This window comes from Papio anubis, chromosome 14 (assembly GCF_008728515.1).
Source record: "Papio anubis isolate 15944 chromosome 14, Panubis1.0, whole genome shotgun sequence".
NCBI classification, from domain to species: domain Eukaryota; kingdom Metazoa; phylum Chordata; class Mammalia; order Primates; family Cercopithecidae; genus Papio; species Papio anubis.
The window spans coordinates 74,717,809-74,745,558 of NC_044989.1; the positions used below are offsets into that span (position 1 = coordinate 74,717,809).

At 51.0% G+C, this 27,750-nt stretch overlaps 2 protein-coding genes across 10 annotated transcripts; one reads left to right on the forward strand and one right to left on the reverse strand.

The window, feature by feature from the left end:
• Nucleotides 1-4,261: 4,261 nt before the first annotated feature.
• On the reverse strand, nucleotides 4,262-15,611 carry CCDC142 (coiled-coil domain containing 142). 7 transcript variants are annotated; one of them, XM_009184472.4, is made up of 11 exons: nucleotides 14,391-15,611; nucleotides 14,030-14,116; nucleotides 13,801-13,950; nucleotides 13,540-13,670; nucleotides 13,353-13,466; nucleotides 7,871-7,985; nucleotides 7,484-7,661; nucleotides 7,175-7,374; nucleotides 4,876-5,167; nucleotides 4,664-4,776; nucleotides 4,262-4,556 (listed from the first exon to the last, which is right to left on the reverse strand). In XM_009184472.4, the coding sequence occupies exons 1-11, from the start codon at nucleotides 15,409-15,411 to the stop codon at nucleotides 4,423-4,425; spliced, it is 2,535 nt and encodes an 844-aa protein (XP_009182736.2). In that variant the 5' UTR covers nucleotides 15,412-15,611; the 3' UTR covers nucleotides 4,262-4,422. The 7 variants fall into 7 exon arrangements, with proteins under 7 accessions (XP_009182736.2, XP_009182737.2, XP_009182739.2 ...); XM_009184473.4 differs by having other exon boundaries at nucleotides 4,286-4,556; nucleotides 13,540-13,649; nucleotides 14,391-15,574; XM_009184475.4 differs by lacking the exon at nucleotides 13,353-13,466 and having other exon boundaries at nucleotides 4,286-4,556; nucleotides 14,391-15,574.
• On the forward strand, nucleotides 15,561-27,088 carry TTC31 (tetratricopeptide repeat domain 31). Of its 3 annotated transcripts, none has more exons than XM_021924993.2 (13): nucleotides 15,561-15,708; nucleotides 15,902-15,990; nucleotides 22,558-22,660; nucleotides 22,777-23,006; nucleotides 23,189-23,272; nucleotides 23,661-23,717; nucleotides 23,828-23,908; nucleotides 24,014-24,205; nucleotides 24,477-24,588; nucleotides 24,672-24,762; nucleotides 24,835-24,976; nucleotides 25,184-25,285; nucleotides 25,460-27,088. In XM_021924993.2, exons 1-13 carry the CDS (start codon nucleotides 15,669-15,671, stop codon nucleotides 25,754-25,756), a joined length of 1,620 nt encoding a protein of 539 aa, XP_021780685.2. In that variant the 5' UTR covers nucleotides 15,561-15,668; the 3' UTR covers nucleotides 25,757-27,088. The 3 variants fall into 3 exon arrangements, with proteins under 3 accessions (XP_021780685.2, XP_021780686.2, XP_017803151.3); XM_021924994.2 differs by having other exon boundaries at nucleotides 24,537-24,588; XM_017947662.3 differs by lacking the exon at nucleotides 23,189-23,272.
• The last annotated feature ends 662 nt before the right edge of the window (nucleotides 27,089-27,750 follow it).

Consider the following 27,750-nt stretch of genomic DNA (forward strand, 5'->3'; position numbering starts at 1 on the left):
TAAAGCAGTGGCTTTCAACCATTTTCCTACAACCCACAATAAGAAATAATTCCATAGTGCAACCCAGTATGTGCAGATACACATGCACACACAACTTATATACAGGATTACAGACTTAAAACGAGTTTCCTAAAAGAATACTTCCAACTGGGTGTGGTGGCTCACGTCTGTAATCACAGCACTTTAGGACGCTAAGGCAGGAGAATCGCTTGAGTTCAGGGGTTCTAGGAGGAGACCCCCCCCATCTACAAAAAAATTAAAAATTAGGGTTGGCCAGGTGTGGTGGCTCACGCCTGTAATCCCGACACCTTGGAAGGCTGAGGCGGGTGGATCACCTGAGGTCAGGAGTTCGAGACCAGACTCGCAAACATGGTGAAACCCTGCCTCTACTAAAAACACAAAAAATAGACGGCCATGGTGGTGCGCACCTGTAATCCCAGCTACTTGGGAGGCTGAGGCAGGATAATTGCTTGAACCTGGGAGGCAGAGGTTGCAGTGAGCCGAGATGGCACCATCGCACTCCAGCCTGGGGTGACAGAGCAAGACTCCGTCTCAAAAAAAAAAATTTGGGAGGCCAAGACCAGTGGATTACTTGAGATCAGGGGTTCCTGACCAGCCTGGCCAACATGGTGAAACTCCGTCTCTACTGAAAATACAAAAATTTGCTGGAAATCGCTTGAACCCAGGAGATGGAGGTTGCAGTGAGCCAAGATTGTGCTCCAGTGCACTCCAGCCTGGGCAACAGAGCAAGACTCCATCTCAAAAAAAAAAAAAAAAATTAAGCCAGGCATAGTGGCTCACGCCTGTAATCCCAGCTACTTGGGAGGCTGAGGTGGGAGAACAATCCCAGCTACTTGGGAGGCTGAGGTGGGAGAACTGCTTGAGCCCAGGAGATGGAGGCTGCAGTGAGCTACAATTGTGCCACCGCACTCCAGCCTGGGTGACAAAGCATGACTTAATCTATTTAAACTTCCTATTCTAAGTGCCATGCAGTCTGATTTTTTTTTTTTTTGAGATGGAGCCTTGCTCTTGTCAACCAGGCTAGAGTGCAGTGGTGCCATCGGCTCACTGCAACCTCCACCTCCCGGGTTCAAGCAATTCTTCTGCCTCAGCCTCCCAAGTGGCTGGGATTACAGGTGCCAACCACCATGCCTGGCTAATTTTTTGTATTTTTAGTACAGATGAGGTTTCACCATATTGGTCAGGCTGGTCTCGAACTCCTGACCTCAGGTGATTTTGCCCACCTCGGCCTCTCAAAGTGATGGGATTACAGGCATGAGCCACTGAACTCAGCCTCAGTCTGAAAATTTTTATTCTATTCTTTTTTTTTTGACAAAGTCTCACTCCATCACCGGAGCTGGAGTGCAGTGGCGTGATCTTGGCTCACCGCAGCCTCTACCTCCTGGGTTCAAGCAATTTTCCTGTCTCAGCCTCCTGAGTAGGTGGGATTACAGGTGCCCGCCACCACACCCAGCTAATTTTTTTGTCTTTTTAGTAGAGTCAGGGTTTCATCATATTGGCCAGGCTGGTCTCTAACTCCCAACCTCAGGCAATCTGCCTGCCAAGGCCTCCCAAAGTGCTGGGATTACAGGCATGAGCCACCGCACCCAGCCTACTTTTTTTTTTTTTTAAGAATGGTTTAGGCTGGGTGCGGTGGCTCATGCCTGTAATACCAGCATTTTGGGAGGCCGAGGTGGGCAGATCACCTGAGGCCTGGAGTTTGAGACCAGCCTGACCAACATGGAGAAACCCCGTCTCTACTAAAAATATAAAATTAGGCATGGTGGTGCATGCCTGTTATCCCAGCTACTTGCAAGGTTGAGGCAGGAGAATTGCTTGAACCTGGGATGTGGAGGTTGCAGTGAGCCGAGATTGTGCCATTGCACTCCAGCCTGGGAAACAAGAGTGAAACCCTGTCTCCAAAAAAAAAAGAATGGTTGAACTCCCTAAATTGATTGCATGGTCCACGCTAATGAGTGTTGAGGAAGTATGAAAAACACTTTAGGAACTTTTTTCTTTTTGAGATGGAGTCTTGCTCTGTCACCCAGGCTGGAGTGCAGTGATGCAATATCGGCTCACTGTAACCTCCGCTTCTTGGGTTCAAGCGATTCTCCTGCCTCAGCCTCCTGAGTAGCTGGCATTACAGGCACCCACCACCACGCCTGGCTAATTTTTGTATTTTTAATAGAGATGAGATTTCACCATGTTGGTCGGGCTGGTCTTGAACTCCTGGCCTCATGATCCACCCACCTTGGTTTCCCAGAGTGCTGGGATTACAGGTGTGAGCCACTGCACCCAGCTGGCACTGTTTTCTTAAACAGGGAGTACTGAGAGATAAAACCAATCGCATGCTTTGGAATGATAAAATTAAGTGGCAGCAAAAATGTTTAGGAAATAGACTGGGTAGCAGAAGGCAATAATGATGAATAGAGTGAATGGGAATGGAGAGATCATTTCAGAAGTTTTTTTTTTTTTTTTTTCTTGAGACGGTGTCTTGCTCTGTCACCAGGCTAGAGTACAGTGGTGCAACCATAGCTCACTGTAGCCTTGAATTCTTGGGCTCAAAAAATCCTCCTGTCTCAGCCTTCTGAGTAGGTGGGACTACAAGTATGAGCTACCTTGCCTGACTTTCAGGCACGTTTTTAAAAGACAGAATATTCTGAACTAAGTGACCAGATATGCAGAGACAGAAAGGAGCAGAACTAGAGAACACTGTGGTTTCCAGCCAGGTGGCTGAGTAGATGAAGTGCCTGTTTTTAAAAAGGAATGGGTAAGTCAGGGAAGAGAGGCAAGTATATGTGTATGTAAGATTATCAATTCTATTTTAGACAAAGATAGTTGGTGGGATTTGGAGGGAATTGGTAGCAGGTAACCTGACTATGCACAGAAGTTGGGATTAGAACCAAAAGAAACAGTTTAACCCCAGAAGGTGTAATTCAAGTTGTGAAAGAGGATGAGATGCCCCAGAAAAAAAATAGAGAAAAAGAATGAAGGTAGAACACCTGTGTAGTTCTAAAGAAAAAGGACCCAAGAGGGAGAGAAGTTCCACAAATGCGTGAATTAAGAGTTGCAGGCCGAGCGCAGTGGCTCATGCCTGTAATCCCAGCACTTTGGGAAGCTGAGGGGGGCAGATCACCTGAGGTCAGGAGTTTGAGGCCAGCCTGGCTGACATGGCAAAATCCCATCTCTACTAAAAATACAAAAATCAGCCAGGAGTGGTGGCACATGCCTGTAATCTCAGCCACCCAGGAGGCTGAAACAGGAGAATCACTGGAACCCGGAAGGCGGAGGCTGCAGTGAGACAAGGTCATACCACTGCACTCCAGCCTGGGTGACACTGAGACTGTCTCAAAAACAAACAAAAGAGTTGTAGATGTGGCCAGGCATTGGTGGCACACGCCTGTAATCCTAGGGCTTTGGGAAGCCAAGGCAGGAGGGTCACTTGTGTCCAAGAGCTAGAGACCAGCCCATGGAACAGGACAAGACCCCCCCAAAACCAGTGACAGATGGAACTGGGAAAGACGAGAGCTGAAAAAACAACACTGTCAGTGTGTGTGTGTGTGTGTTCTGAGACAGAGTCTCACTCTGTTGTCCAGGCTGGAGTGCAGTGGTGTGACCTCAGCTCACTTCAACCTCCACCTCCTGGATTTGAGCGATTCTCTTGCCTCGCTCAGCCTCCCGAGTAGCTGGGATTACAGGCTTGTGCCACCACACCCAGATAATTTTTTTGTATTTTCTAGTAGAGGTGGGGTTTCTCCAAGCAGGTGATCTGCTGGCCTCAGCCTCCTAAAGTGCTGCGATTACAGATGTGAGCCACCGTGCTCAGCCTATCAGTGTTCTTTCACACTGGATTTGGTAAAAGTAAGAGGGCTGGGCACAGTGGCCCACGCCCAGCACTTTGGGAGGCCAAGGTGGGAGGATCACTTGAGTCCAGAACTTCAAGACCAGCCTGGGAAACATCGAAAATCCTTCTCTACAAAAAACTTAAAAATTAACTAAACCTGGTGGCACGTGCCTGTAGTCCCAGCTTCCCAGCTACTCGAGAGGCTCGACTAAGCCCAGGTTACAGTGAGCTATGATTATGCCACTGCACTCCAGCCTGAGTGACAGAAACAGACCTGTCTCAAAAACAAACAAACAAACAAAAAAAAGTACCTTGAGTGAGTGGTAGGAGAAGCCAGAAGCCAAATTCAAAAGGGTTAAGCAATAAGTGATGATAGTAAGAAAGTGAAATAAATCCAGGTTCATCCAGACACCTCCCTGATCTAGTCTTGTTCCAGAAACATTGTGGTAGCAGGGTTTTACATTTTATTTTGCGCTCCGCGGCCCTCCAGATAGTGATTTGAATGATTAAGTGAAACTCTTCTTAGGTTAAGTGTCCTAGTCCACGCTAAAATCATCTTGTTGGTCTCTCTGACGCTGTCAGCGACTAGTATCAGCACCCGGCTTGTCCGCGCTGCCCGCCGCGTCCCTGGCCCGGATATGGGAAGCGAAGGCAGTGAGCATTTCCACAGCGGTGAGATGAGCGCCGCGCATAATCAGGCGATGCCCGTCTCCTGGGGAAGAAACAAACGAGTCAGATAGGGAGGGACGGCAGTGCTGGGGCTTAGGGGCGCGCGGGCTGTTTGCTGTCCCCTCCTGCCCGTCTCTCCACCAAGCCCACCGAACAGCACGTCCACGCAGGGATCGGAGCCGTCGTGCCTCACGTCCGCAATCACTGAGCAGTTGAGATTGGTGGAGCGGACCTTCTCGCTGCTCACTGCTTGGAGGAAGGTCCTACGGTGGAAAAACAGAGTGAGCGCCAGGCTGAGGGCTTAAAGCCCCAGCTGAAGGAAGGCGCACCACTTCCCGCTTCTACCCACTTCCCCTTCGTACCTCGTCGATTCCACGTTTTTCTCGAAGGGGCAGAACTGAACCCGAACCTCCTTGACAGGCCGCAGACCAAGCCGAGCCAAGGCAGCTGCCATGGTGACCTCCACCCCGGAAGAGCTCGTGCAGGCGGAAGTGTCGCATTGCGTTAGGCCGTAAATGGCTGCGCTTCTGCGGGATAGAGACTTCCGGCCGTCGGCAGGCAAGTAGGCCTGCGAACCGCAGCTCAGGGCTCCCGAGCCCAGGCGGAGGAAGTCAGGAAGGAGAGAGGTGGTTTCGGCACAATGCATCGGGGAGCCTAAAGTAGGCGGTCAGCAAATACAACTTATCATTAATAGTCCTCTCATACAATGTTGAAAACCATAAATAAATGGCGCCAAAAACCTTTTGGCACGAATATACGCCTGTTTTCTGCAGCCTTTCCCCTTCTGTACCCTGCTGGGCCAGATCTAGGCTAACTCGAGCTGAAGTCCTGGCTCCTTCCAAAGAGAGAGCACTAACACAAGCCAGGATGATCCACAGCAGAAGGTAAACACCATTCAGGTAACTGAAGATTAAACACAGTGAGCTCTGAATAGCCAAAGCTTCAACGTGAAAATACTACAGCCTCATATTCGTAAATGACTGAAAATAGTAATAGGAAGGGCAGTACAGGGTAATACAGTCCTTGGGGCTGATCCAGTGTAGAAATGCCTATTACACCTCTGTAGTTCCCCATGAATTAGCGTGGCTCCGAGGACTTAAGTTGAAGTGCATTCTAGCCTGTTTTCTTTTTCTTTCTTTTTCATTTTTTTGAGACAAAGTTTCGCTCTTGTTGCCCAGGCTGGAATGCAATGGCGCGATCTCGGCTCACTGCAATCTCTGCCTCCAGGGTTCAAGCGATTCTCCTGCCTCAGCCTCCTGAGTAGCTGGGACTACAGGCGTGTGCCACCACGCCCGGCTAATTTTTTGTATTTTTAGTAGAGGCGGGGTTTCACCGCGTTAGCCAGGATGGTCTTGATCGGACCTCGTGATCGGCCTCCCAAAGTGCTGGGATTACAGGCATGAGCCACGGCGCGCGGCCGAGCACTCAACTCTTTATCCCTGAGATGTCTTCAGTGATGGAGAACTAGGCCTGAACCTCCCAAGGGTGCTGACCTTCAGGTTCCAGGCTGTGGTCTTGCGGTCTTGCTCTTTACTCTGGATTCCAGGTGCTGGAGTGATTTTTTTTTTTTTTTTTTGGAGACAGAGTTTCACCCTTGTTGCCCAGGCTGGAGTGCAATGGCACAATCTCAGCTCAGCGCAACCTCTGCCTCCCAGGTTCAAGCGATTCTCCTGCCTCAGCCTCCTGAGTAGCTGGGATTACAGGCATGTGCCACCACGCCTCGCTAATTTTGTATTTTCAGTAAAGACGGGGTTTCTCCACGTTGGTCAGGCTGGTCTCGAATTCCCGACCTCAGGTGATCCACCTGCCTCAGCCTCCCAAAGTGCTGGGATTACAGGCATGAGCCACGCATGTCCCTGCTCTGTCACCCAGGCTGGAGTGCAGTGGCTCAGTCTTGGCTCACTGCAAGCTCCATCTCCCAGGTTCACGTCATTGTCCTGCCTCAGCCTCCTGAGTAGCTGGGACTACAGGCGCCCACCACCACACCCGGCTACTTTTTTGTATTTTTAGTGGAGACTGGGTTTCACTGTGTTAGCCAGGATGGTCTTGATCTCCTGACCTCATGATCCGCCTGCCTTGGCCTCCCAAAGTGCTGGGATTACAGGTGTGAGCCACTGTGCCCAGCCCCTAATCTTGGATTCTTAAGCCCAGGCTCTTTGTAGCTTATTCTCCAGTATGCTTTCCTCCAAGCTTCCAGTTCTAGGCTTCCTTAATATGTAATTCCAAATGTCTGGATTTTTCCAGCTAGAGATGGGGAGCTCTTAACTTTCTGGCTCCTGGTCCCAGGCTCCTTAGGATTCAGGACTAGTTCGCAGGCAGGAAAAAAATGGCAGGTGCCAACGGGGTCGCTGGTGTTGCCTGAGGGCAAGCCAGGCCTGCTGATTTCCCACTAGGTAGCCCTCTGGGCTAGGTCCCCCTCCCTCTAGTGTGTTTTGCAGCTGAGCTGTCTGGGCTAGAGATGTTCCAGGCTGGAGAGGGGGCTCCAAGCTCTCCAGGCTATTGAGGCAGCTGCTGGGCAATTCCGTAGTCTGGACCTCCTGACAAGCACCTGGTAAGGCAGAAGCAGAAGGCAGGTGGCTGGTGGGGATATACTGAAGCCAGATCAATGGTGAGAATGGGGTTTGGGACACACAAAGCGGTGAGCGAAGGGGAGTGACTCACAGCAACAGGGGGGCCTCCTGCGGACTTGAGACTTGGGCAAGGGCTGCTGCAACAGACACAGCAGGGCTCCATCCAGCTGCTGGAAGATGCTGAGCATAAGCAGCGTCTGGCGGAGATCAGGGGTCAGGCTCCACTGCTCCTCTTCCAGCAACTCCCTGACCACTCCAAAGTCTTGTCTGAGCTGCAGCGCTCCCTGCAGGCTGAAGGCAGAGGTACAGTATGGCCACTTGACCCTCCTGCCTCTCCCACTTATCCCCTTCCTTTTCCCTGTTCCATTCACCCCCTGCCACTTCCGCCTTTACTCCTGACCTGAACCGAATCCCATGGGTGAGAATGTGGTTGAGCCAGGCACCCACGATGGCTGTCAGTGCCTGACCAAGGGCAGGGGCCTGGGCTTGGGGTGGCAACCCTTGCAATCCTTGTAACACAGGCTCCAGTACGGTACGGACCACTAAACCAGCATACTCACTAGGAGCACTGGGAAGTTCTGGAGTAGAGAAGACAGAATATAAGGCTGTGGAGATCCACTGAACCCCTAAATGGAGTGTTTGGGAGAAGAGGGTAGGATTTCAGGAGGGAAGGGAACAGAAGCTGAGGACAAGGATGGAGACAGTGGAGGGGAATTGGGATTTGGCAGGGCTGAGACACTATTACCCCCTTGGAACCCTGGAAGGAGAAGCTGGGATGAGGAGTTACCAGGACAGAGATGAAGCCGCCAGTACCGACCCCGTGGCATGTAGAGCTTGAAACCTTGCATGGCTTGTTTATGACATTCTTGAGAAAAGAGACTTAGTGACTCTTCAGGCAGGAGCTGTAGGGATAGGGAAAAAGTAAAAGGGGCTTGTCAAATTATGATGATCCTGTATATCTAAGGAGCTCTATGTCCAACTTGACATCCATGAAACCCCAGAATTGTTGCAGAGTTGTGTATGCCTGGCCATTTTTTGAGGAGCAATGCCATAGTTGTCATTGGGTTTTCCAAGAGGTCTGGACCCAAATTACGAACAATTGTCCTAGGGTTACCTTGCTCTCCCCAGCTTGGTTCAAAACATGGAAAATCCTTGAGGTTAATTTTATTATACAGGAGCTTTAAGGAAAAAGACATACCCTGCCCCCACCCCCACAACACACACACATAGTACATGCCAGAGAGAGGGATTGTATGATCTGCAATGGGCCAGAGTTTGAGGGAAGAAAGGGGAATTACAATGACCTTTTATTTTTGAGACAGAGTCTTGCTCTGTCACCCAGACTGGAGTGCAGTGGCGTGATCTCGGCTCATTGCAACCTCTGCCTCCCAGGTTCAAGTGATTCTCCTGCCTCAGGCTCCCAAGTAGGTGGGACTACAGGAGTGCACCACCACACCCAGCTAATTTTTGTATTTTTAGTAGAGACAAGGTTTTGCCATGTTGGTCAGGCTGGTCTTGAACTCCTGATCTCAGGTGATCTGCCTGCCTCTGCCTCCCAAAGTGCTGGGATTACAGATGTTAGCCACTACACCCAGCCTACAATGATCTTTTGGTTATCACCTACAAAAGGAAGACAATAACTGTATGTAGACCAGAAGCAATGACTATTTGAACGTTCTGAGACTCAGGAAGTTTTGGAATGTCCTTACATTGAAGGGCATTATTATTATATATTATTATTCTTGACAGCCCACTCCAGAGCAATATAGCAAGAAAAGGCCTATATGCTGGTTTTGTTTCTTTGGTTTGATAGATTGTTTTTGGAGGGAAAGAACACAGCAATAAAGCTGGTTTCTGCTCTACAACCCATCTTGAGGGAGAGGAACCCCAATAAATGTGGTTAATGGCAGCTGCTCTGTAAAGAAATGGTAGATACCAGGGAGCCTGAAGACAGGATAGACCTGGGTGGGGGGCAGACATGGAGTGGAGTCCATATGGCTCCTGGCACATCTGACAACCTGTCTAAATCCAAAATCTTCCTCTCTTCTCCAGTAAATGCAAACCCCCTTCTCTTTCCTTATTTATGTCAAGGAAATTACCCTTTTGTCAATGGACTTTTGTTAGGAGCCTCTGTACTCAACACTAAGGGAATACAAGGTGCAGAGTATGTGACAGTCTCTCCCCGAACCACTGGGATCTTACAGTCCAAACAGGGAGAAAACTCATAATGCCTCTTTTTTTATTGAGACAGAGTTTCACTCTTGTTGCCCAAGCTGGAGTGCAGTTGTGCAATCTCAGCTCGCTGCAACCTCTGCCTCCCAGGTTCAACTGCTTCTCATGCCTCAGCCTCTTGAGCAGCTGGGATTACAGGCACCCGTCACCAAGCCCGGCTAATTTTTGCATTTTTAGTAGAGATGGGGTTTCACCATGTTGGCCAGGCTGGTCACAAACTCCTCATCTCAAATGATCCGCCCATCTCGGCCTCCCAAAATGCTGGGATTACTGCCCTTCTGCTCTTACAATGTCACCCCATCACTCATGAGGTAAAGCCCAAATTCTTGGGGCTGGTGTTCATGCCCTCCACAATTTGATGCCAAATTGCTTACTACTTTACCCACACACCCAACCCCGGTGAACATACCCACAAAAGGAACCTCTGCTCTGGTAAGACCACCTCTCTGCTACTCCCCCAAGGATCGACAAACTGCCCACTTCCAGTAACCCCAGCCACTCCTCCGAGGCTTCCCAGCCACCATCTCCAGCAGTAGGCCATGTATGGAGCCTTCTGTAAACCACATGCCCACTATAGCCTTCCTTCCTCAGGGCTCTATGACCGTCACTGTGTGCAGTACTCATGATGAGCCAGCTCTGGGGCATGTTGAGTTTAAGTAGATAGCAGTAAATTGAGGTAGAAATGCCCAACAGGCAAATGCAGATGTTTGACTAGAACTCTGGGAGCCAGGCTGGGCGCGGTGGCTCATGCCTGTAATCCCAGCACTTTGGGAGGCCAAGGAGGTGGATTGCTTTGAGCTCAAGAGTTCAAGAACAGGGCACATGTTTTCAGGATCTCCTGAGGCTGTGTCACGAGCCAAACTTTTTTTTTTGAGACAGAGTCTCGCTCTGTCACCCAGGCTGGAGTGCAGTGGTGTGATCTCGGCTCACTGCAAGCTCCGCCTCCCGGTTTTACACCATTCTCCTGCCTCAGCCTCCCGAGTAGCTGGGACTATGGGCGCCCGCTACCGCGCCCGGCCCAAACTTTTAATTAAAACAAATATATATATACATATATATACACATATATGTATATATATATACACTCTGTTGCCCAGGCTGGAGTGCAATGGCATGCTCTCAGCTCACTGCAACCTCCACCTCCCAGATTCAAGTGATTCTCCTGCCTCAGCCTCCGAAGTAGCTGGGGTTACAGGCGTGCATCACAATGTCCAGCTAATTTTTGTATTTTTAGAAGAGACAGGTTTCACCATGTTGGCCACGCCGGTCTTGATCTCCTAACCTCAGATGATCTGCCTGCTTCGGCTTCCCAAAGTCCTGGGATTACAGGTGTGAGCCACTGCACCTGGCCAAAAAAGTTTCGTTTTTTGTTTTTTTTGAGACAGAGTTTTTGTTCTTGTTGCCCAGGCTGGAGTGCAATGGCGCTATCTCAGCTCACTGCAACCTCTGCCTCCTGGGTTCAGGCGATTCTCCTGCCTCAACCTCCCGAGTAGCTGGGATTACAGGCCCCCACCACCATACCAGTACTTTTTTGTATTTTTAGTAGAGACGGGGTTTCACCATGTTGGTCAGGCTGGTCTTAAACTCCTGACCTCAGGCGATCCACCCACCTCGGCCTCCCAAAAAAGTTTTTAAAAATATTTTTAAAAAGAGTTCAAGACCAGCCTGGGCAACACGGCAAAACCTTGTCTCTACAAAAAAAAAAAAAAAATTAAGTAGCTGGGCATTGGCCAGGCAGGGTGGCTCACACCTATAATCCCAGCACTTTGGGAGGCTGAGGCGGGTGGATCACCTGAGGCCAGGGGTTCGAGACCAGCTTGGCCAACATGGTGAAACCCATCTCTACTAAAAATACAAAAATTAGCCGGGCGTGGTGGTGGGCGCCTGTAATCTCAGCCACTCAGGAGGCTGAGGCAGGAGAATCACTTGAACCCAAGAGGTGAAGATTGCAGTGAGTGGTGATCATGCCACTGCACTCCAGCCTGGGTGACAGAGTGAGACTCCTACTCAAAAAAAAAAAAAAATGTAGCTAGGCATTGTGGCTTGCATCTGTGGTCCCAGCAACTCAGGAGGCTGAGGTGGGAGGATTGCTTGAGCCCAGGAGGTGGAGGTTGCACTGAGCCAAGATCACATAACTGCACTTCAGCCTGGGTGACAGTGAGACCCTGTCTTAGAAAAAAAAAAAAAAAAGAACTCTGGGACCCAAGACACTGTGGGTAAGCAGGACTACAGAGAGAAAAGCAGAGAGTTAAGGACTGAACCCTACAGCCATGCCCCTATTCAGGGCAAAGAGGAGAAAACTGAGCAGGGAAACAAAAACCAGACATCTTCGACATAGGAACAGATAAATGTACAAAATGGGGAAGAGAAAGTATAATGGCTTTATTCATAAATATATAAGAAAATGTTAGGAGAAACAGGCAAACATGGATGAAGGTTACTACTGTGAAACAGAAATCAGAGGTGGGTGAGGGCAAACAAAGTGCTATTTTTTCATTAGTTTTATAAAATAATATTCTATTTCACTTTTTTTTTTTTTTTTTGAGATGGAGTCTCGCTCTGTCGCCCAGGCGGGAGTGCAGTGGCCGGATCTCAGCTCACTGCAAGCTCCGCCTCCCGGGTTTACGCCATTCTCCTGCCTCAGCCTCCTGAGTAGCTGGGACTACAGGCGCCCGCCACCTCGCCCGGCTAGTTTTTTGTATTTTTTAGTAGAGACGGGGTTCCACCGTGCTAACCAGGATGGTCTCGATCTCCTGACCTTGTGATCCGCCCGTCTCGGCCTCCCAAAGTGCTGGGATTACAGGCTTGAGCCACCGCGACCGGCCTCTATTTCACTTTTTAAACTATAGACATGCATTATTTTATTTTTTGAGACAGGATCTCTCACTGTATTGCCTAGGCTGGCTGAAATGCAGTGGCTATCACAGCTTACTGCAGCCTCGGCCTCCTGGGCTCAAACGATCCTCTTGCCTCAGCCTCCCAAGTAGCTGGGACTACAGGCGCAGCCACCATGCTCAGCTAAATTTTTTAATTTTTGTAGAGACGGGGGTCTGTGTTGCTTAGGGTGGTCTCGCTATGTTGCCCCTGGTGGTCTCAAACTCCTGGCCTCAAGCAATCCTCTTGCCTTGGCCTCCCAAAGCATTAATAAAAATACAAATTAAACTTTTAAGAGAGGAGAAATGTGCCGATAACTGGTAAGTAAAGGGAAAGATGCAATCATGTATCCTGAATTTTCTCTTTAAAATATACCTAAGAGTAACCAAATCATTAATGAAGGCAAGTTTTTCTTCATAGGAGTAATCCAACTCATAAATGAAGTAGGAATGATGAGAATTGAAATGTTACCCCTTTACAACCTCTAATGAAATAATGAATCAAGGCAATGATCCGCTGGTGCCATCACAAAACGAGAGTCTGGCATTACTGGGGAGAGGATGGGGGATACACAGATGAAATTGACCATGAGTTGATAATTGTTAAATGCTTGGTGATAGACATATGGGAGTCCATTATATACCTCTCTCTACATTTGTACATGTTTGAAATTTTCCATAGTAAAATGTTAAAGGGGCCAGGCATGGTGGCACATGCCTGTAATCCCAGCGCTTTGGGAGACCAAGGTAGGTGGATCACTTGAGCTCAGGGGTCCAAGACCAGATTGGGCAACATAGTGAAACCCTATCTCTACCAAAAAAAATACAAAAGTTAGCCAGGTGTGGTGGCACAAGCCTGTAGTCTCAGCTACTAGGGAGGCTGAGGTGGGAGGACCGTTTGAGCCCAGAAGGTAGAGGCTGCAGTGAGCTGAGATTGTGCCACTGCACTCCAGCCTGGGTGACAAAGTGAGACCCTGTCTCAGAGAGAAAAAAAAAAAAGTTAAAGAGAACAAAAAATAAAAAATGAACAGAGCAAAAAAAGATAAATTTAGCAGAGACTCCAAGGAGATTCCAAGTTACTGAGATGCTCTACTCTTCCCACCACTGATACTTGGCACAGAACACAGGGTCTTAAACTGCCACTGTTAAGGCCCCTGTTCTCACCTGGATCTGTGCAGTCAGCTTCTGGATCTCCAGGCCCAGCTGCTGCTCCACTTCCAGAGCTAAGCTTTCCTCTGAGGCCAGGCTAGACAAAGCTTCTGCCTCATGCAATAGAGGCTTTGGGTGGAAACAGGAAGTGAGGGCTCAGCCTAGCTCAGGCTGCTCCCCTCCCTACTCCCCAGCCACTCACAGGTAAGTCCTTTTGGATCAGGAGCAGGAAGGAAGCTGGGTCCCATGCTGCCAAGTACTGCTGAGCTCTGCCCAGGAACCAAAGCAAGGTGGTCTGCAGGGTACAGAGACCTAGGGCGACAGGCGCAGGATCTGGGGATTTGAGCAGTAGAGTGAGTATCTTAGGGGTCATGGAGTACCTTTGGGAAGAGGCAGACTTCAGAACAAAGAAAAGAGATATCCTCAACTGCTTTGTCTCCCCAGACCCAGCCCCTTGTCTCACCTGCAGGCTGGCAGAAAATCAGTCGTAACCTGGGCTCTCGAAGGGCATCCAAGAGAGGAGGAAAGAGCTGCTGCAAAAGTTCAGCAGTGCGAGAGGATGTGGGAAGGCTGCTCTGACCCCCAAGAGCTGATCCCAAGGCCTGGCAGAAACCTGAGGATGAGAGACTATAGTGTGGTGGGGAAGCGGTAACCTGGGATTTATGTCACCCCCAGGGCCCCTTCCTTCTCACCTTGGTCCCAGTTCCAGATAAGCGACTGATGAAGTAAGCTGTGACACAAAGAAGCCAGCTCCTTCTCACACTCCTGAGGCAGGGATGCTAGTGGGAGAAATGACACTGGAGCCTGAAAACAAGGTCTCACTTTCCACAACCCCTGCCCACTCAATGATGAGGGAAGAAGGCATGCTTCCTCCAAGACTCAGGACTGGGGTGGAAAGCAAGACTTCGCCTTGAAAGTTCAGAAGATATAGTCTGAACCCAGGGATGTTCATTCTAAAGGGCCTGCCTTTGCCTTCAGGATGGAAGGTGAGTGAGTTTGCCAGGGGGAAGAGACCCCAGCCTTCCCAAACGCCCACCCAAGCCCATCACTCACCCTGACCCAGTGCCTGACTCAGCTGTTGCGCTGTTGCCCTGAGGTCCCTCCAGGGTCCCAGATTTAGGTCCAGACTCTGAGCACAGGCTGCCCACAGCAGGGTCCAATATTGGCTCCACAAGGCTCCAGCCCCTCCAAGCCGTAGTCCACAGCTGGCTGAACCCGCCACGCCCCCTACCAGGCCCAGCAGCCCTGGTAGCAGATCCCGCTCCTCATGGCACCGCCTGCGGAGCTGGTCTCTCAATCCCGATCCCCGGAGCGCCTCGTCCAGCCGACTTGCCACCTGACAACCCCGCTCCCCCGTCAAGAGGCGGAGCACACGGGACGTGGGGAAAGGACGTGCAGCCCCCGGGACGTGGCTCAAGGTTTTTCCCTGTAGCGTGTGATAGGCGGGAAGTGCCAGGAGAAGTTCGGCAAGTTGGGATGACAGGCCTGGGCTGGCAGGCTCCCGGCCGAGAGCGCGAAGCTGCATCTCAATGACAGCCTCCAGGCACTGGGCGGCTAGTCCGATGGGGCGCGCTAGCAGCAACGGCTCGAGAGTCTCCCCAAGGCCGATTCGCAGGACTGCCCCTTGGGAAGGGTGCAGCTGCAGGTCGCGGCACCACTGGGGCAAGGGGCTAGGGCCGCCGGATGGCGAGCCAGGACTCAGGGTCTTCATGAGGCGCACAGCCGCCTGTAGGTGGCAGGCGCAGTTTCGGGCCTGGAGGAGCTGCTCCCGCTCGCGATGCAGCCGCAGCAACACGGCCCGGAGACGCTGCAGCGCGGGAGGGATCGGGCCGCCACCTGCGGGCCCTCGCCTCCAGGCCGCAGCATCAGCCTCATAGTCCTCGCTCACACCCGCCGGCGTCGGCCACCACGGCGTCCCTCCAGAAGTTCCGCCCGGCCAACCGTGAACCTCCCCGCGAAGAGCGCCCGTTCGCCTTCTCTCCCACTGCTCCTCCCCAGTGCCCCCGGGTTGCGCCCTCAGCGGGGGCACGATAACAAGTGGAGGCAGGCTACCAGAGCGAGACGCCTGAGCCATGAGCGGCGGGTCCGGAACGAACCTAGCGATTCCCACTTCCCCGCACGGACCAACGCCCACCGTAGCTCGGACTTCGCCCCATTCCAAGAGCCGTTTTCTCCAGTCCAGGAGTCGCGGGGACCTTCATGGACCCTCTCGTACTCCGTAATGGGAGGCCTCTGCCCCTAACAAAGATGGCCGCCTTCTCTGTCCCACCCCGCCCTTTGGCTGGTATCAAATACTAGACTACCTTTCACTTCCGGGTCACTGTAGACGCGATGGCGCCGATTCCGAAGGCTGTGGAGAGGATCAAGCTAGGTGAGCAGTATGACAAGACCAGAGAGGGTCTAGGAGGGCAGAGGCAGCCCCTCTTGGGTCCACCTGTGGTCTGAACGTTTCGAGTAGGATTTTATGCAGAGGGCAGAGGGTGGAGAGTCGAAGGTGGAGTAGGGAGGACTCAAGCCCATCTATCCCAAGCCCGCTGACGAGGCTCCGCGTTCCTTTCCTGTAGACTGCCCTCTGCGGCCCAGCTGCCCACTGGAGGTCGCTGCTGTACCCAAACTTTGCAAGGAATTCGGTCCAGAGGATTACGGCGAAGAGGTAAAAGCGACCCCCAGTTTCCCCCAGTCCTGCTTATTTTGGTCACGCCTCTTTTAAATCAGCTGTGCAGAAACCGGCGACGGGTGAGCGCCAGACGGGGCCCTGGAGGCTTTGGGGAGTTGTAGTCTCCGGCCATGCCCTTGAGGATCGTAGGCAAGTGAGGGGCAGGGGACCAGGAGGATGATCCTGCTGTAACAGATGCTCCAAGTGGATAGAATTGAGCAGACAAGGGCCTCTGAGGTGAGGATTAGGGAGTGGGTACGAGTTCCTTGGGGAAAGATGTTATGGAGGCCGGGCGCGGTGGCTTGTGCGTGTAATCTCAACACTTTGGGAGACTGAGACGGGAGGATTGCTTGAACCCACGAGTTCGAGACCAGCCTGGGCAACATAGTGAGACCCCCATCTCTACAAAAATGTTTTTAAAAAATTTAGCCGCATGGTGGGTGGGGGATATCTGGAGCACGAGAGGTCGAGGTTGCAGTGAACCATGATCATGCCACTGCACTCCAGCCTGGGGAACAGTGAGACTCTGTCTAAAAAAATTTTTAAAAAGCCAGGCCCAGTGACTCACACCTGTAATCCCAGCACTTTGGGAGGCTTAGGCGGGCGGATCACTTGAGGTCCGTGGTTTGAGACCATCCCGGCCAACATGGTGAAACCCCATCTCTACCAAAAATACAAAAAACTAGCTGGGCGTGGTGGTGTGCACCTGTAATCCCAGCCCCTCAGGTGACTGAGGCAGGAGGATCGCTTGAACCTGGGAGGCAGAGGTTGCAGTGAGCTGAGATCACACCACTGCACTCCAGCCTGGGCAACAGAGGGAGACTCCATCTCAAAAAAAAGAAAAAATATTTTTTTATAGATGGAGGGGACGGTGTGAGCAAAGACAGTAAAACAAGGAAAAGTTGAGAGAACTTTACTAAAGTGAGACCAGAGTGGAGAATTTGGTTGGAACAGTAAAAGATGGGGCGGGAGAGAAGGCAGCAGATGGTTTGAAAGGCTTTGACTTAGCACAGGGATTTGGATGTTCTCAGTAGGCAACAGGGTTTTTTTGTTTTTTGGTTTTTTTGAGATGGAGTCTCACTCTGTCACCCAGGCTGGAGTGCAGTGGTGTGACCTTGGCTCACTGCAACCTCCACCTCCCTGGTTCAAGCAATTCTTCTGCCTCAGCCTCCTGAGTAGCTGGGACTACAGGCACATGCCACCACTCCCAGCTAATTTTTGTATTTTTAGTAGAGACCGGGTTTCACTATGTTGGCCAGCATAGTCTCGATCTCTTGACCTCGTGATCCGCCCGCCTTGGCCTCCCAAAGTGCTGGGATTACAGGCGTGAGCCACCACGCCCGGCCTTTTTTTTTTTTTTTTTTTTTTTTTTGAGACTGAGTCTCCCTCTGTCACCCAGACTGGAGTGCAGTGGTGCCATCTCCACTCACTGCAACCTCCACCTCCTGGATTCAGGCAATTCTCCTGCCTCAGCCTACTGAGTAGCTGAGATGACAGATGCCTCCCACCACGCCCAGCTAATTTTTGTATTTTTAGTAGAGAGGGGTTTCACCATATTGGCCAGGCTGGTCTCAAACTCCTGACCTTGTGATCCACCCGTCTCGGCCTCCCAGAGTGCTGGGATTACAGGCATGAGCCATCGTGCCAGCCACTAAAATCTACTTCTGAAATGTCTCTTGACAGAAGCCCCTCATTTCCGTTCCTGGTCTCACTGCCACTCCTTTAGATCAAGACTCCTTGTATCTGGCCTGAACTAAACATTACATCCATAGCCTCATCTTCCCTCAGCAGTATTTCTTTTTCTTTTTCTTTTCTTTTTTCTTTTTTTTTTTTTTGAGACGGAGTTTCGCTCTTCTTGTCCAGGCTGGAGTGCAGTGATGCAATCTTGGCTCACCGCAACCTCCGCCTCCCGGGTTCAAGCAATTCTCCTGCCTCAGCCTTCCGAGTAGCTGGGATTACAGGCATGCGCCACCATGCCTGGATAATTCTGTATTTTTGTAGAGACTGCGTTTCTCCATGTTGGTCATGCTGATCTCAAACTCCAGACCTCAGGTGATCCACCTGCCTTGACTTCCCAAAGTGCTGGGATTACAGGCTTGAGCCACCACGCCCGGCCACTGCGCCCGGCTGTCTCAACACTATTTCATTTGATGGTTTCATTCCCCAGATCAAGTCCACTGCTATCACTGACAAGATAAAGTCCATACTCACGGCCAGGCGCGGTGGCTCACACCTGTAATCCCAGCACTTTGGGAGGTTGGTGCAGGCAGATCATGAGGTCAGGAGACGGAGACCATCCTGGCCAACATGGTGAAACACCGTCTCTACTAAAATACAAAAAATTAGCCGAGGCCGGGCGCCGTGGCTCAAGCCTGTAATCCCAGCACTTTAGAGGCCGGTGACGGGCTGGATCACGAGGTCAGAGATCGACTATCCTGGCTAACACGGTGAACCCCGCCTCTACTAAAAAATAAAAAAATAAAAAATTAGCCGGGCGAGGTGGCGGGCGCCTGTAGTCCCAGCTACTCGGGAGGCTGAGGCAGGAGAATGGCGGAACTCCGGGAGGCTGGAGCTTGCAGTGAGCTGAGATCCGCCACTGCACTCCAGCTGGCTTTTACAGAGCCAGACTGGGCCTCAAAAAAAAAAAAAAAAAAAAAAAATTAGCCGAAAGTGTGGTGGTGGGTGCCTGTGCTCCAGCTTACTCTCGGGAGGCTGGAGACAAGAGAATCAAGCCAAACCCAGGAGACAGAGGTTGCAGTGAGTTGAGATTGTGCCATTGCACTCCAGCCTGGCGACAGGGTGAGAATGTGTCTCAAAAAAACAAAAAAAATTTACACTCACTGTGTCACACATGTTTTTTCACACACGGTTCCTGGCTATGTCTCTACTGGAATAGCCTCCTCACCAATCTCTTTGTTTACTCAGCACACACTTACAGAATACCACCTATGTACTGGACACTGTTGTAGGTACTGGGAGATAGCAGTAAACCAAACAGACAAAAATCTTTGTATTCAACAAATTAGGAGCATCTAATGAGGGCAGCCAGTGAACAAATAAATAAGCAACATAGTATGTTAAATATGAGAAGTACAAAGAAAAAGCAAGAAGGAGGATAGGGAATGCTAGTGGAGTTGGGAAGTTTCTCCTTCTAAAAGGAGTGGTCAGACCAAATGTGGTGGCTCACGCCTGTAATCCCAGCACTTTGGGAGGCTGAGGCAGGCGGATCACCTGAGGTCAGGAGTTCGAGACCAGTCTGACCAACATGGAGAAACTCCCTCTCTACTAAAAAATACAAAATTAGCTGGGCATTGGTGGTGCATGCCTGTAACCCCAGCTACTCCAGAGGCTGAGGCAGGAGAATCACTTGAACCCTGGAGGCGGAGGTTGCAGTGAGCTGAGTTCATACCATTCATTCCAGCCTGGGCAACAAGGGCAAAACTCCACCTCAAAAAAAAAAAAAAAGGAGTGGTCAGAGAAGTCCTCTCTGAGAAAGTGACATTTACGTAGAGATCTAAAAAGGATGAAGGGGTGAGCTGTTCACTGGGGAAAGAGCATTCCAGGCAAAGTAAAGTACAAAGCCCTAAGATGGGAGCACAGCTGGTGTGTTGTGGGAACTTCCAAGGACACTACTGTGGCTGGAGGAGAGTGACAAGATAGCAGAAGATTCACAGTGATATTGAGGGACCAGATCATATGTAGGGGCCATGTAGTGAATTCAAAGAGTAGCACAGACTGTGGTTTGGGGACAGGTAGTAGAAGGTCAAGGAAATACCTGTTTGTTTTTTTTGAGACGGAGTCTCGCTCTGTTGCCCAGGCTGGAGTGCAGTGGCACGATCTCGGCTCACCACAACCTCCACCTCCCAGTTTCCAGCAATTCTCCTACCTCAGCCTCCCAAGTAGCTGGGATTACAGATGCGTGCCACCACGCCTGGCTGATTTTTGTATTTTTAGCAGAGACGGGTTTCACCATGTTGGTCAGGTTGGTCTCAAACTCCTGACCTCAAGTGATCCGCTCGCCTCAGCCTCCCAAAGTGCTGAGATTACAAGCGTGAGCCACTGCACCCAGCTTTTTTTTTATTTTTATTTTTTATTTTTAATGATGATTACACTGGTTTGAGGAGGAAAAGAGAGGAAATACAGTATATATTTGAGTGGCACATCCTGAGGAGGCTGCCTAACATGGGGCAGAGAGCATGCTTTATTGATTTATTATTTATTTATTTATTTATGTTTATGAGACAGAGTCTCGCTCTCTCACCCAGGCTGGTGTGCAGTGGTGTGATCTTGGCTACTGCAACATCTGCCTCCCAGGTTCAAGCAATTCTCATGCCTAAGCCTCCTGAGTAGCTGGGACTACAGGCGTGTGCCACCCATGCCCGGCTCATTTTTGTATCTTTAGTATAGGTGGGGTTTTGCCATGTTGGCCAGGCTGGTCTAAAACTCTTGACCTCAAGTGATCCACCCGTCTTGGCCTCTCAAAGTGCTGGGATTACAGGCGTGAGCCACCGTGCCCAGCCATATTTATTTATCGAGACAGGGTCTCCCTCTGTTATCCAGGCTTCAGTGCAGTGGCATGATCATAGTTCACTGCAGTCTTGAACTCCTGGGCTCAAACAGTCCTTCGACTTCAGCCTCCCAAGTAGCTGGGACTATAGGCATGCGCCACCACACCTGGCTCATTATTTATGCTTATGTTGCAGTTAGGAAGGTGAAACAAACCCACCAGGAAATTGAATTTAAGTATAGGACTGATGAAGGTGCCTAGCAGTATAAGTGGAGATGCTGTTAAGCCAGGACTGTCTTCAGAGGGAAGCCTTGGATCGAAGATTGTTTAGAAAATTGAGTATACCTCAATCATCTGAAGTCCTGCCTACAGCTTTTTTTTAGCATGCTGGAGTTTCTAAGTTTGTGGCTTCTAAATCAATAAATCCAAAAGATCATTGACTTCTAAGCTTCTCAGTCAGTCTTGCTCTGTTTAGGCCTGATTAGGCAAATAGGAATGTAATCATTCCTGTCTTTGAAGCTTATACTCCCTGAGGAAATGACTCTCATCAGAACCACAGAATGTGTGAGCCAGGTCTTAAAGAGTCTTGCCTTATTTTGTGAATGAGGGAGAGGTCCAAAGAAGTTAAATGACATCTCCAGAATCAAACAGCCAGGAAGTGGCAGAGTGAAAACTTGGACAAGCTGCGCATGATGGTGCACACCTGAAATCCCATCTACTCAGGAGGCACAGGCAGGAGGATCACTTGAGCCTAGGTGTTTCGGTCTAGCCTGGGCAACACAGCAAGACGTTGCCTCAGAAACAAACAAAAAATAGTTGGCCGGGCACAGTGGCTCACGCCTGCAATCCCAGCACTTTGGGAGGCCGAGGCAGGTGGGTCACTTGAGGTCAGGAGTTCAAGACAACCTGGCCAATGTGGTGAAACCCCATCTCTACTAAAAATACAAATGGCATTGTGGCATGTGTCTGTCATCCCAGCTACTTGGGAGGGTGAAGCAGGAGAATCGCTTGAACACGGGAGGTAGAGGTTGCAGTGAGCTGAGATTGTGCCATTGCACTCCAGCCTGGGTGACAGAGCAAGACTCCTGCCTCAAAAGAAAAAATAACCTCAGATGCAAGTGGCTCCACTCCAGCACAATGCCCTTTGCAATTCCATGCTGCCTGGCCAATGAGGAGAGCAATAGAAAGCAATCAATAACAAGGTTCTAAATTGTGTAACACAGACCACGTGGGTGCAGATTAGTTGGAGGGGGCAGAGATAATTGGAGATGAAAGGGTCTGGGAAGGTTTGAAGGGAGATAGAATTTGAACTGGACCTTGCAGATAAGGCACGATGTGGTGAGAAAGAAGCTCAGAGTTAGGAGGGATTGGAGAGCAGCTGGGGGAAGGCCCCAAGGCTGGAGGGAGCCTGGTGGTGAGAGGGAGGACAGCAGTGAAGCAGGGGAGGATTAAAAGGAGGGCTAGAAAAGTCAGTCTGGGAGCCTTTTGGAAGGCTCTGAATCCTAGGCTGAGGAACTGGGTTCAACGCTGCCTATGGCCTTGGCAGTGGGGGATTATTGGATGTCCCTGAGTAGGGAAGTAATTTCTCAGAGCTTAGCTTTGTGGAGAAACAGATGAGGTTCAGAGGAGCAGCCAGCCAGGAGCTGCTGTACTTGTTTAGGTGTGAGCTAACCTCAGGGTGGGTTATGTGGGGCTGTTCATACTGCAGATATGACAGGGGGCCTAGCTGAAAGAGCAGGTGAGAGAGCTTCATTCCAGGGGCTTCAGTGTGGCTAACTCGGGTTGAGGAGAGAAGATCCTGGATGGTGGAGAAGGCTAGGCTGAATACCATACTCAACCCTTGGGAAGGCAGGAGAGCAGCAAGGGGAGGTGATTCACTACAAAAGCCGGGGGCAGCAGATTTTGTGGTGCTGAGGAGGGAGAGGTCAGAGCCAGTGAGAGTCTTGGGCTGGATGGCTGGTTGGTGGCTGCCATGGTGGAGAGATCAAGCCAGCGAAGCCCTCGCTGTCTCCAGGAACTGCCCCCAACACCAGCCTCCCCTCCCCTCCCCCTCCCAGGACATAGTGGATTTTCTTCGACGGCTTGTGGAGAGTGATCCCCAGGGCCTGCACCGGATCCATGTGGATGGGAGCAGCGGGCGGCTGCAGCTGTGGCACCATGGTGGGGAGTGCAGGGGCTGGGCCCAGGGATCGAGGCTGGTACCCTGGGAGGGCTGACCCTCAGATGCACCCCTGTCTCATGTTCTTTCTTTCCTGTCTGTTTCTCCCTCCTGACAGATTACCTCCTGGGCCACTTGGATGATGAAGGGAAATCAACTCGACAGAGTGATGGGGGCAAGGGGGCTGAGGGACTGGGTACCTACTGTGGTCTCCGCAAGTCCTTCCTGTATCCTCCCCAAGAGTCTGAGCCCTGCCCTCAAAGCCCTTCTGCCTCTGCCACCTTCCCCAGTGTCTCAGACAGCCTGCTTCAGGTGGCCATGCCCCAGAAGCTCCTGGTGACAGAAGAGGTGAGATTCTCAGGAGAGGGCTTTGCCGTCCCCCGGGGTTCTTTCAATCCCCATATTCCCATCCCTATATTCTCCCCTAATTGGTACCTTTCAAGATCCTTCTGCACTGCCTGCCCCCTTTCATGTTTGCTCTCCATTTCCCTGTTTCTCCCTTTTTCTGTCACCTGCCCTTCGTCCTTCAGGAAGCCAACCGCCTGGCTGAGGAGCTAGTGGCTGAGGAGGAGCGCATGAAACAGAAAGCAGAGAAGAAACGACTTAAGAAGAAGGTGGCTAGAGCATAGCTGGAGGGTGCAGGGGAGCCAAAGGGATTTGGGAGAGGGAAAGAGGAAGCTTTGTGGGAACAGGAGAGAGCTCAAGATGGCCTGCAGTGGACTGTCTTGCCAGGAGGACACAAGGGGCCCGGGGACTGGGGGGTCTCTCACAGGCTGTCTGATGCAGTGGTTCTGGAATCCTACTGTGCTGCCTAGGTAGGAATCTGCCTCCTTACATGAGGCCTCTGGCTGGTGCCTCTCTTGTCTGCTTTTTCATCTGCAAAATGAGGATAATAATGATGCCTGTCTCATAGAGCTGCAAAGATGGAATGAGAAATCTTAGCCCAACAGATAACATACAGTAAGTATTCAAAATACATCATTATTACCATTACTATTGCAGCGTCAAAAGGAACGAAAGCGACAGGAGCGTTTGGAGCAGTACTGTGGGGAGCCCAAGGTGAGTATCTACGGCCGGTACTAAGAGCACCAAGTGCCAGGAAGGTGAGGGCCAAGAAAGCAGACAGCTCCAGGTGATCCCAGCTGTGTACCTGTCAACCTTTCTTCCAGGCCAGCGCTATCTCAGATGGGGATGAGAGCCCCCCATCCAGCCCTGGAAACCCAGTTCAGGGACAGTGTGGTGAAGAAGAGGTAAGAACCCCTTTTTTCTCTTCTTGGTCTTTGCTCATTTTCCTCCTCTTCCTCCAGAATGTACTTTATCCCCACCCCCTCCCTAACTTTCCATTTTGTTCACAGGACTCACTGGATCTGTCTAGCACTTTTGTGTCTCTGGCTTTGCGCAAGGTTGGCGATTGGCCCCTCAGTGCCCGCAGAGAGAAGGGACTGAATCAGGAGCCCCAAGGCAGGGGCCTGCCCCTCCAGAAGATGGGTCAAAAGGAAGAGAGCCCTTCAAGAAAGGAGAGGCCCCAGCAGAGTCCAAAGGCACAGGTGAGGTGGCTGAAGAACCTTTTTCAGCTGGACCCGTGGAAGGGGCACAAGGATCTGCTGGGGAGGCACAGGATCTAAGGACTGACGCAGGGTCCAGTGGGAGTTCTCTGGCCCTAGGGTCAAGAGATGTGGAGTCAGGCCGTGTCACTGTCACCATGACCCCGGGTGGTTTCCTCTCTAGGAAGATAGGGCTGATACCATCTTGTAGGGCTGTCATGAGGATTACATGAGTTGGGTAATACTAATTATAGTGTTATCTGTTTAAACAAAGGAGAAGGATTTGGGGAGGCTGAGACCTCAAGGCCTGCTTGACTTTGCACCCTATCCCCAGGCATCTCCGGGACTGCTGGCAGCTGCCTTACAACGGAGCCAGGAACTGGCAAGTGAGATCCTTTCTCTCTCCCTCCTTACCCTACCCTCCCTGGGGTAGCCCCTTCTGAACCTTCTCACCCTCTTTCCTTTCCAGAGTTGGGTACCAGCTTTGCTCAAAATGGTTTCTACCATGAGGCCGTGGTCCTCTTCACCCAGGCCTTGAAGCTCAACCCCCAGGACCACCGGTAGGTGGGGGCTTGGCCAGGGCAGGGCAGTGTTGAGGACTCAGACATTTGGCCACCTTCTGTCTTTATCAGGTTATTTGGAAATCGTTCCTTCTGCCATGAGCGGCTGGGTCAGCCAGTGTGGGCCCTGGCTGATGCCCAAGTGGCCCTTACCCTACGGCCTGGCTGGCCCCGGGGCCTCTTCCGCCTGGGCAAGGCCTTGATGGGACTACAGGTAATAGGTCTGGGACTGGAAACAGGAGAGATTTGGGTGGGATGGAGTGGGGAGAGGGTCTATGTTGACTTTCTAGATAAGCTTCTAGTACCAAAATGTCACAATGGTGTGGTACTAGGAGCAGGGGCCAGTTTTGGAAAAGGTACTTTTAAGCTCCTTGACACCCTGACACCTAATCTTTTCTTTCTGATCCCTCTGGGACCAAAGCGCTTCAGAGAGGCAGCTGCTGTGTTTCAGGAGACTCTGAAAGGTGGGTCCCAGCCTGATGCAGCCCGAGAGCTCCGCTCTTGCCTTCTCCAACTCACACTGGTAAGGGGGCCAGGCCCACTGTCATGCTGAGGCGGGTATCGGGGAGAATTGGCTGGGATTGCAATACCAAACCTCAGGTGGCTAAGGAGGGGGTGGGGAAGGATGGGTGGAATGAGAGGCATGGGCTGTCCTGCTTAGAAGAAGGATCTGGTGCCCTTCTCTCTCCCTTCTCAGCAGGGTCAGCGAAGAGGAATCTGTGTACCACCTCTGTCACCTGGGGCCCTCCAGCCACTTCCCCATGCTGAGCTGGGAGCCTCAGGCCTACCTTCCCTCAGGTGCCCTCGAAGCACTGCTCCGAGGTCCCCTGGCCTGTGTCCACTCTTGCATTATCCTCCGTGTCACCGAAGCCACCCCAGCCAGCCCCTCTCCCAGACTCAGAGTAGAAGGCCCCATCCTCTCCAGCCCCAGGATTCCTCAAAGGGCTGGGACATCCTGGGACTTGGGCTCCAGCATCTACCTCAGGCCAGATGAGGGGGCACCAGTCCCTGTATACATCCCATGGCGGGGGACATAGTGTGGTGACACTTCACTGCGTATTTTGAGACCTTATTCTCTAGATCCATAGTTAATGATGTCCCTAGCAGTCATTCCTCTTGCCATGGGGAAGTTTCTGATGAGAGAAAGGAGCCCCACATCCATTGAAACATCCTTTGGTTCTCAAGCAGAAGGCTTCTTCTGGGGGCAGTAAGGAAAAATAAAACCCAACAAGGCTCAAGAAGGGAACTATAGGAAAGTTCAGGTTTTTAGGCTATAACAGAGACAGTGAGAAAGCATCTGGGCCTTGCTCTTCCTCTTGGTCCTGGGGGCCTCATTGACCAACTAGAGCTTGGTGTGCAGGAACAGGGTCACAATGCTGAGGGGTCTTGAGTCCCACCTTTCAGCTTAATAGATGCTCACCTCTTCCTAGCCCCAGCTCATGCCCTGTTTTTCTAGCCACAGCCCCCAGATTGCTCACAGCTCCTCATGCCATTTCCTGTCCAGATAGCTGTGTATGACTCTGACCTCTCTTGTTCAGTGGTCTGGTGCTCACCTCCTCTCACTGCTAGAATATTCACCAAGGGTTGCATTTGGGAAGTCTCTTACCAGCTCCTGCTTAGAGCTCGTAGGGCCATACATGTCCACACTCCCGACTGGTGGCTCTCCTGCTGAATGGGGCCTCAGCAGGTGCCCAGGCTGCTACAACCTTGGCCACTCTATTTCTCTACCCCACCATTGGGCATTGTAATTAGCCTTTCCCCATGTTAATTTATTCAGTTTTTCCAAGGGTCAACTGAATTCACCACTTCCTGTGTAAGAATCATGATCTCCTTTTAATTTCACCACTAAGATCCTGGCAGCTTCCCCTAGCTGGTTCCTCCGTAGTCCTACTGGGACTGTCAGCTCATTTAAATGTGGGTCTGCAGGAGGCTTTAGCTCTCCCCCAAGCCCCTTGCCTTTCACAGAGGAACCATTCATCAGGATAAATGATTATTGCTGCCCTATGGGTCTTGCTCAATACTGTTCATACCTGGAGAGAGGAGGTATTGAAACATCTCCTTTATGTGTGACTTTCGCAAATTTTAAAAAATTGTTTATGGTTTAGGCCCCTTAAATACTGTGTAGCAGGATGAAGTCTACCATTACCAACTGAGTCACCTTGGACGGGTCTGTCAACATCTAAGCCTCAGTTCCCTCGTCTATAAAAATGAGGGTAGTCCCTACCTCATAAGAGATATTGTGAGGATGGAAAGCGAAAGTGTGAGAAAATACCTCCCAAGTGCCTGGTACCTAGTGGGTGCTAAATAAACCAGTTTTTGTCTGCAACTGTCCTACATAGTCATGCTTCCCACAGTAGGAAGAGAGGAGTATGGGTGAATTGGTACTGAAATTCACAAAATCTATAGTTCTGGGACTGTGATTCTCAAAGTGTGGTTTCTAAGCTAGCAGCATCAGCATCATCCAGGAACTTATTAGAAATGCAATTTCTCAGGCTGGGCACGGTGGCTCACGTCTGTAATCCCAGCAGGGGAGATTACAGGGAGATTACTTGGGAGGCCAAGATGGGTGGATCAGGTCAGGAGTTTGAGACCAGCCTGACCAACATGGAGAAATGCCTCCTCTACTAAAAATACAAAATTAACCAGGCGTGGTGTCACGTGCCTGTAATCCCAGCTACTCGGGGGGCTGAGGCAGGAGAACCACTTGAACCCGGGAGGCGGAGGTTGCGGTGAGCCAAGATCGTGCCATTGCACTCCAGCCTGGGTAACGAGCAAAACTCCTCTCAAAAAAAAAAGAAAGAAATGCAATTTTTCAGGCCCCATCCTAGACCTTCTATGTCAGAAACCATGGGAGCAGAGCCCAGCAATTTGTGTTTCAATAAACCTACCAAGTGATCCTGATACACACTATTCGAGGGCTTAGCTGAGCAGACCTTGATCCAGAGGCCATTTTGGTGGGACAGGTTTGAGTTTTGTTGTCCAAGGCTT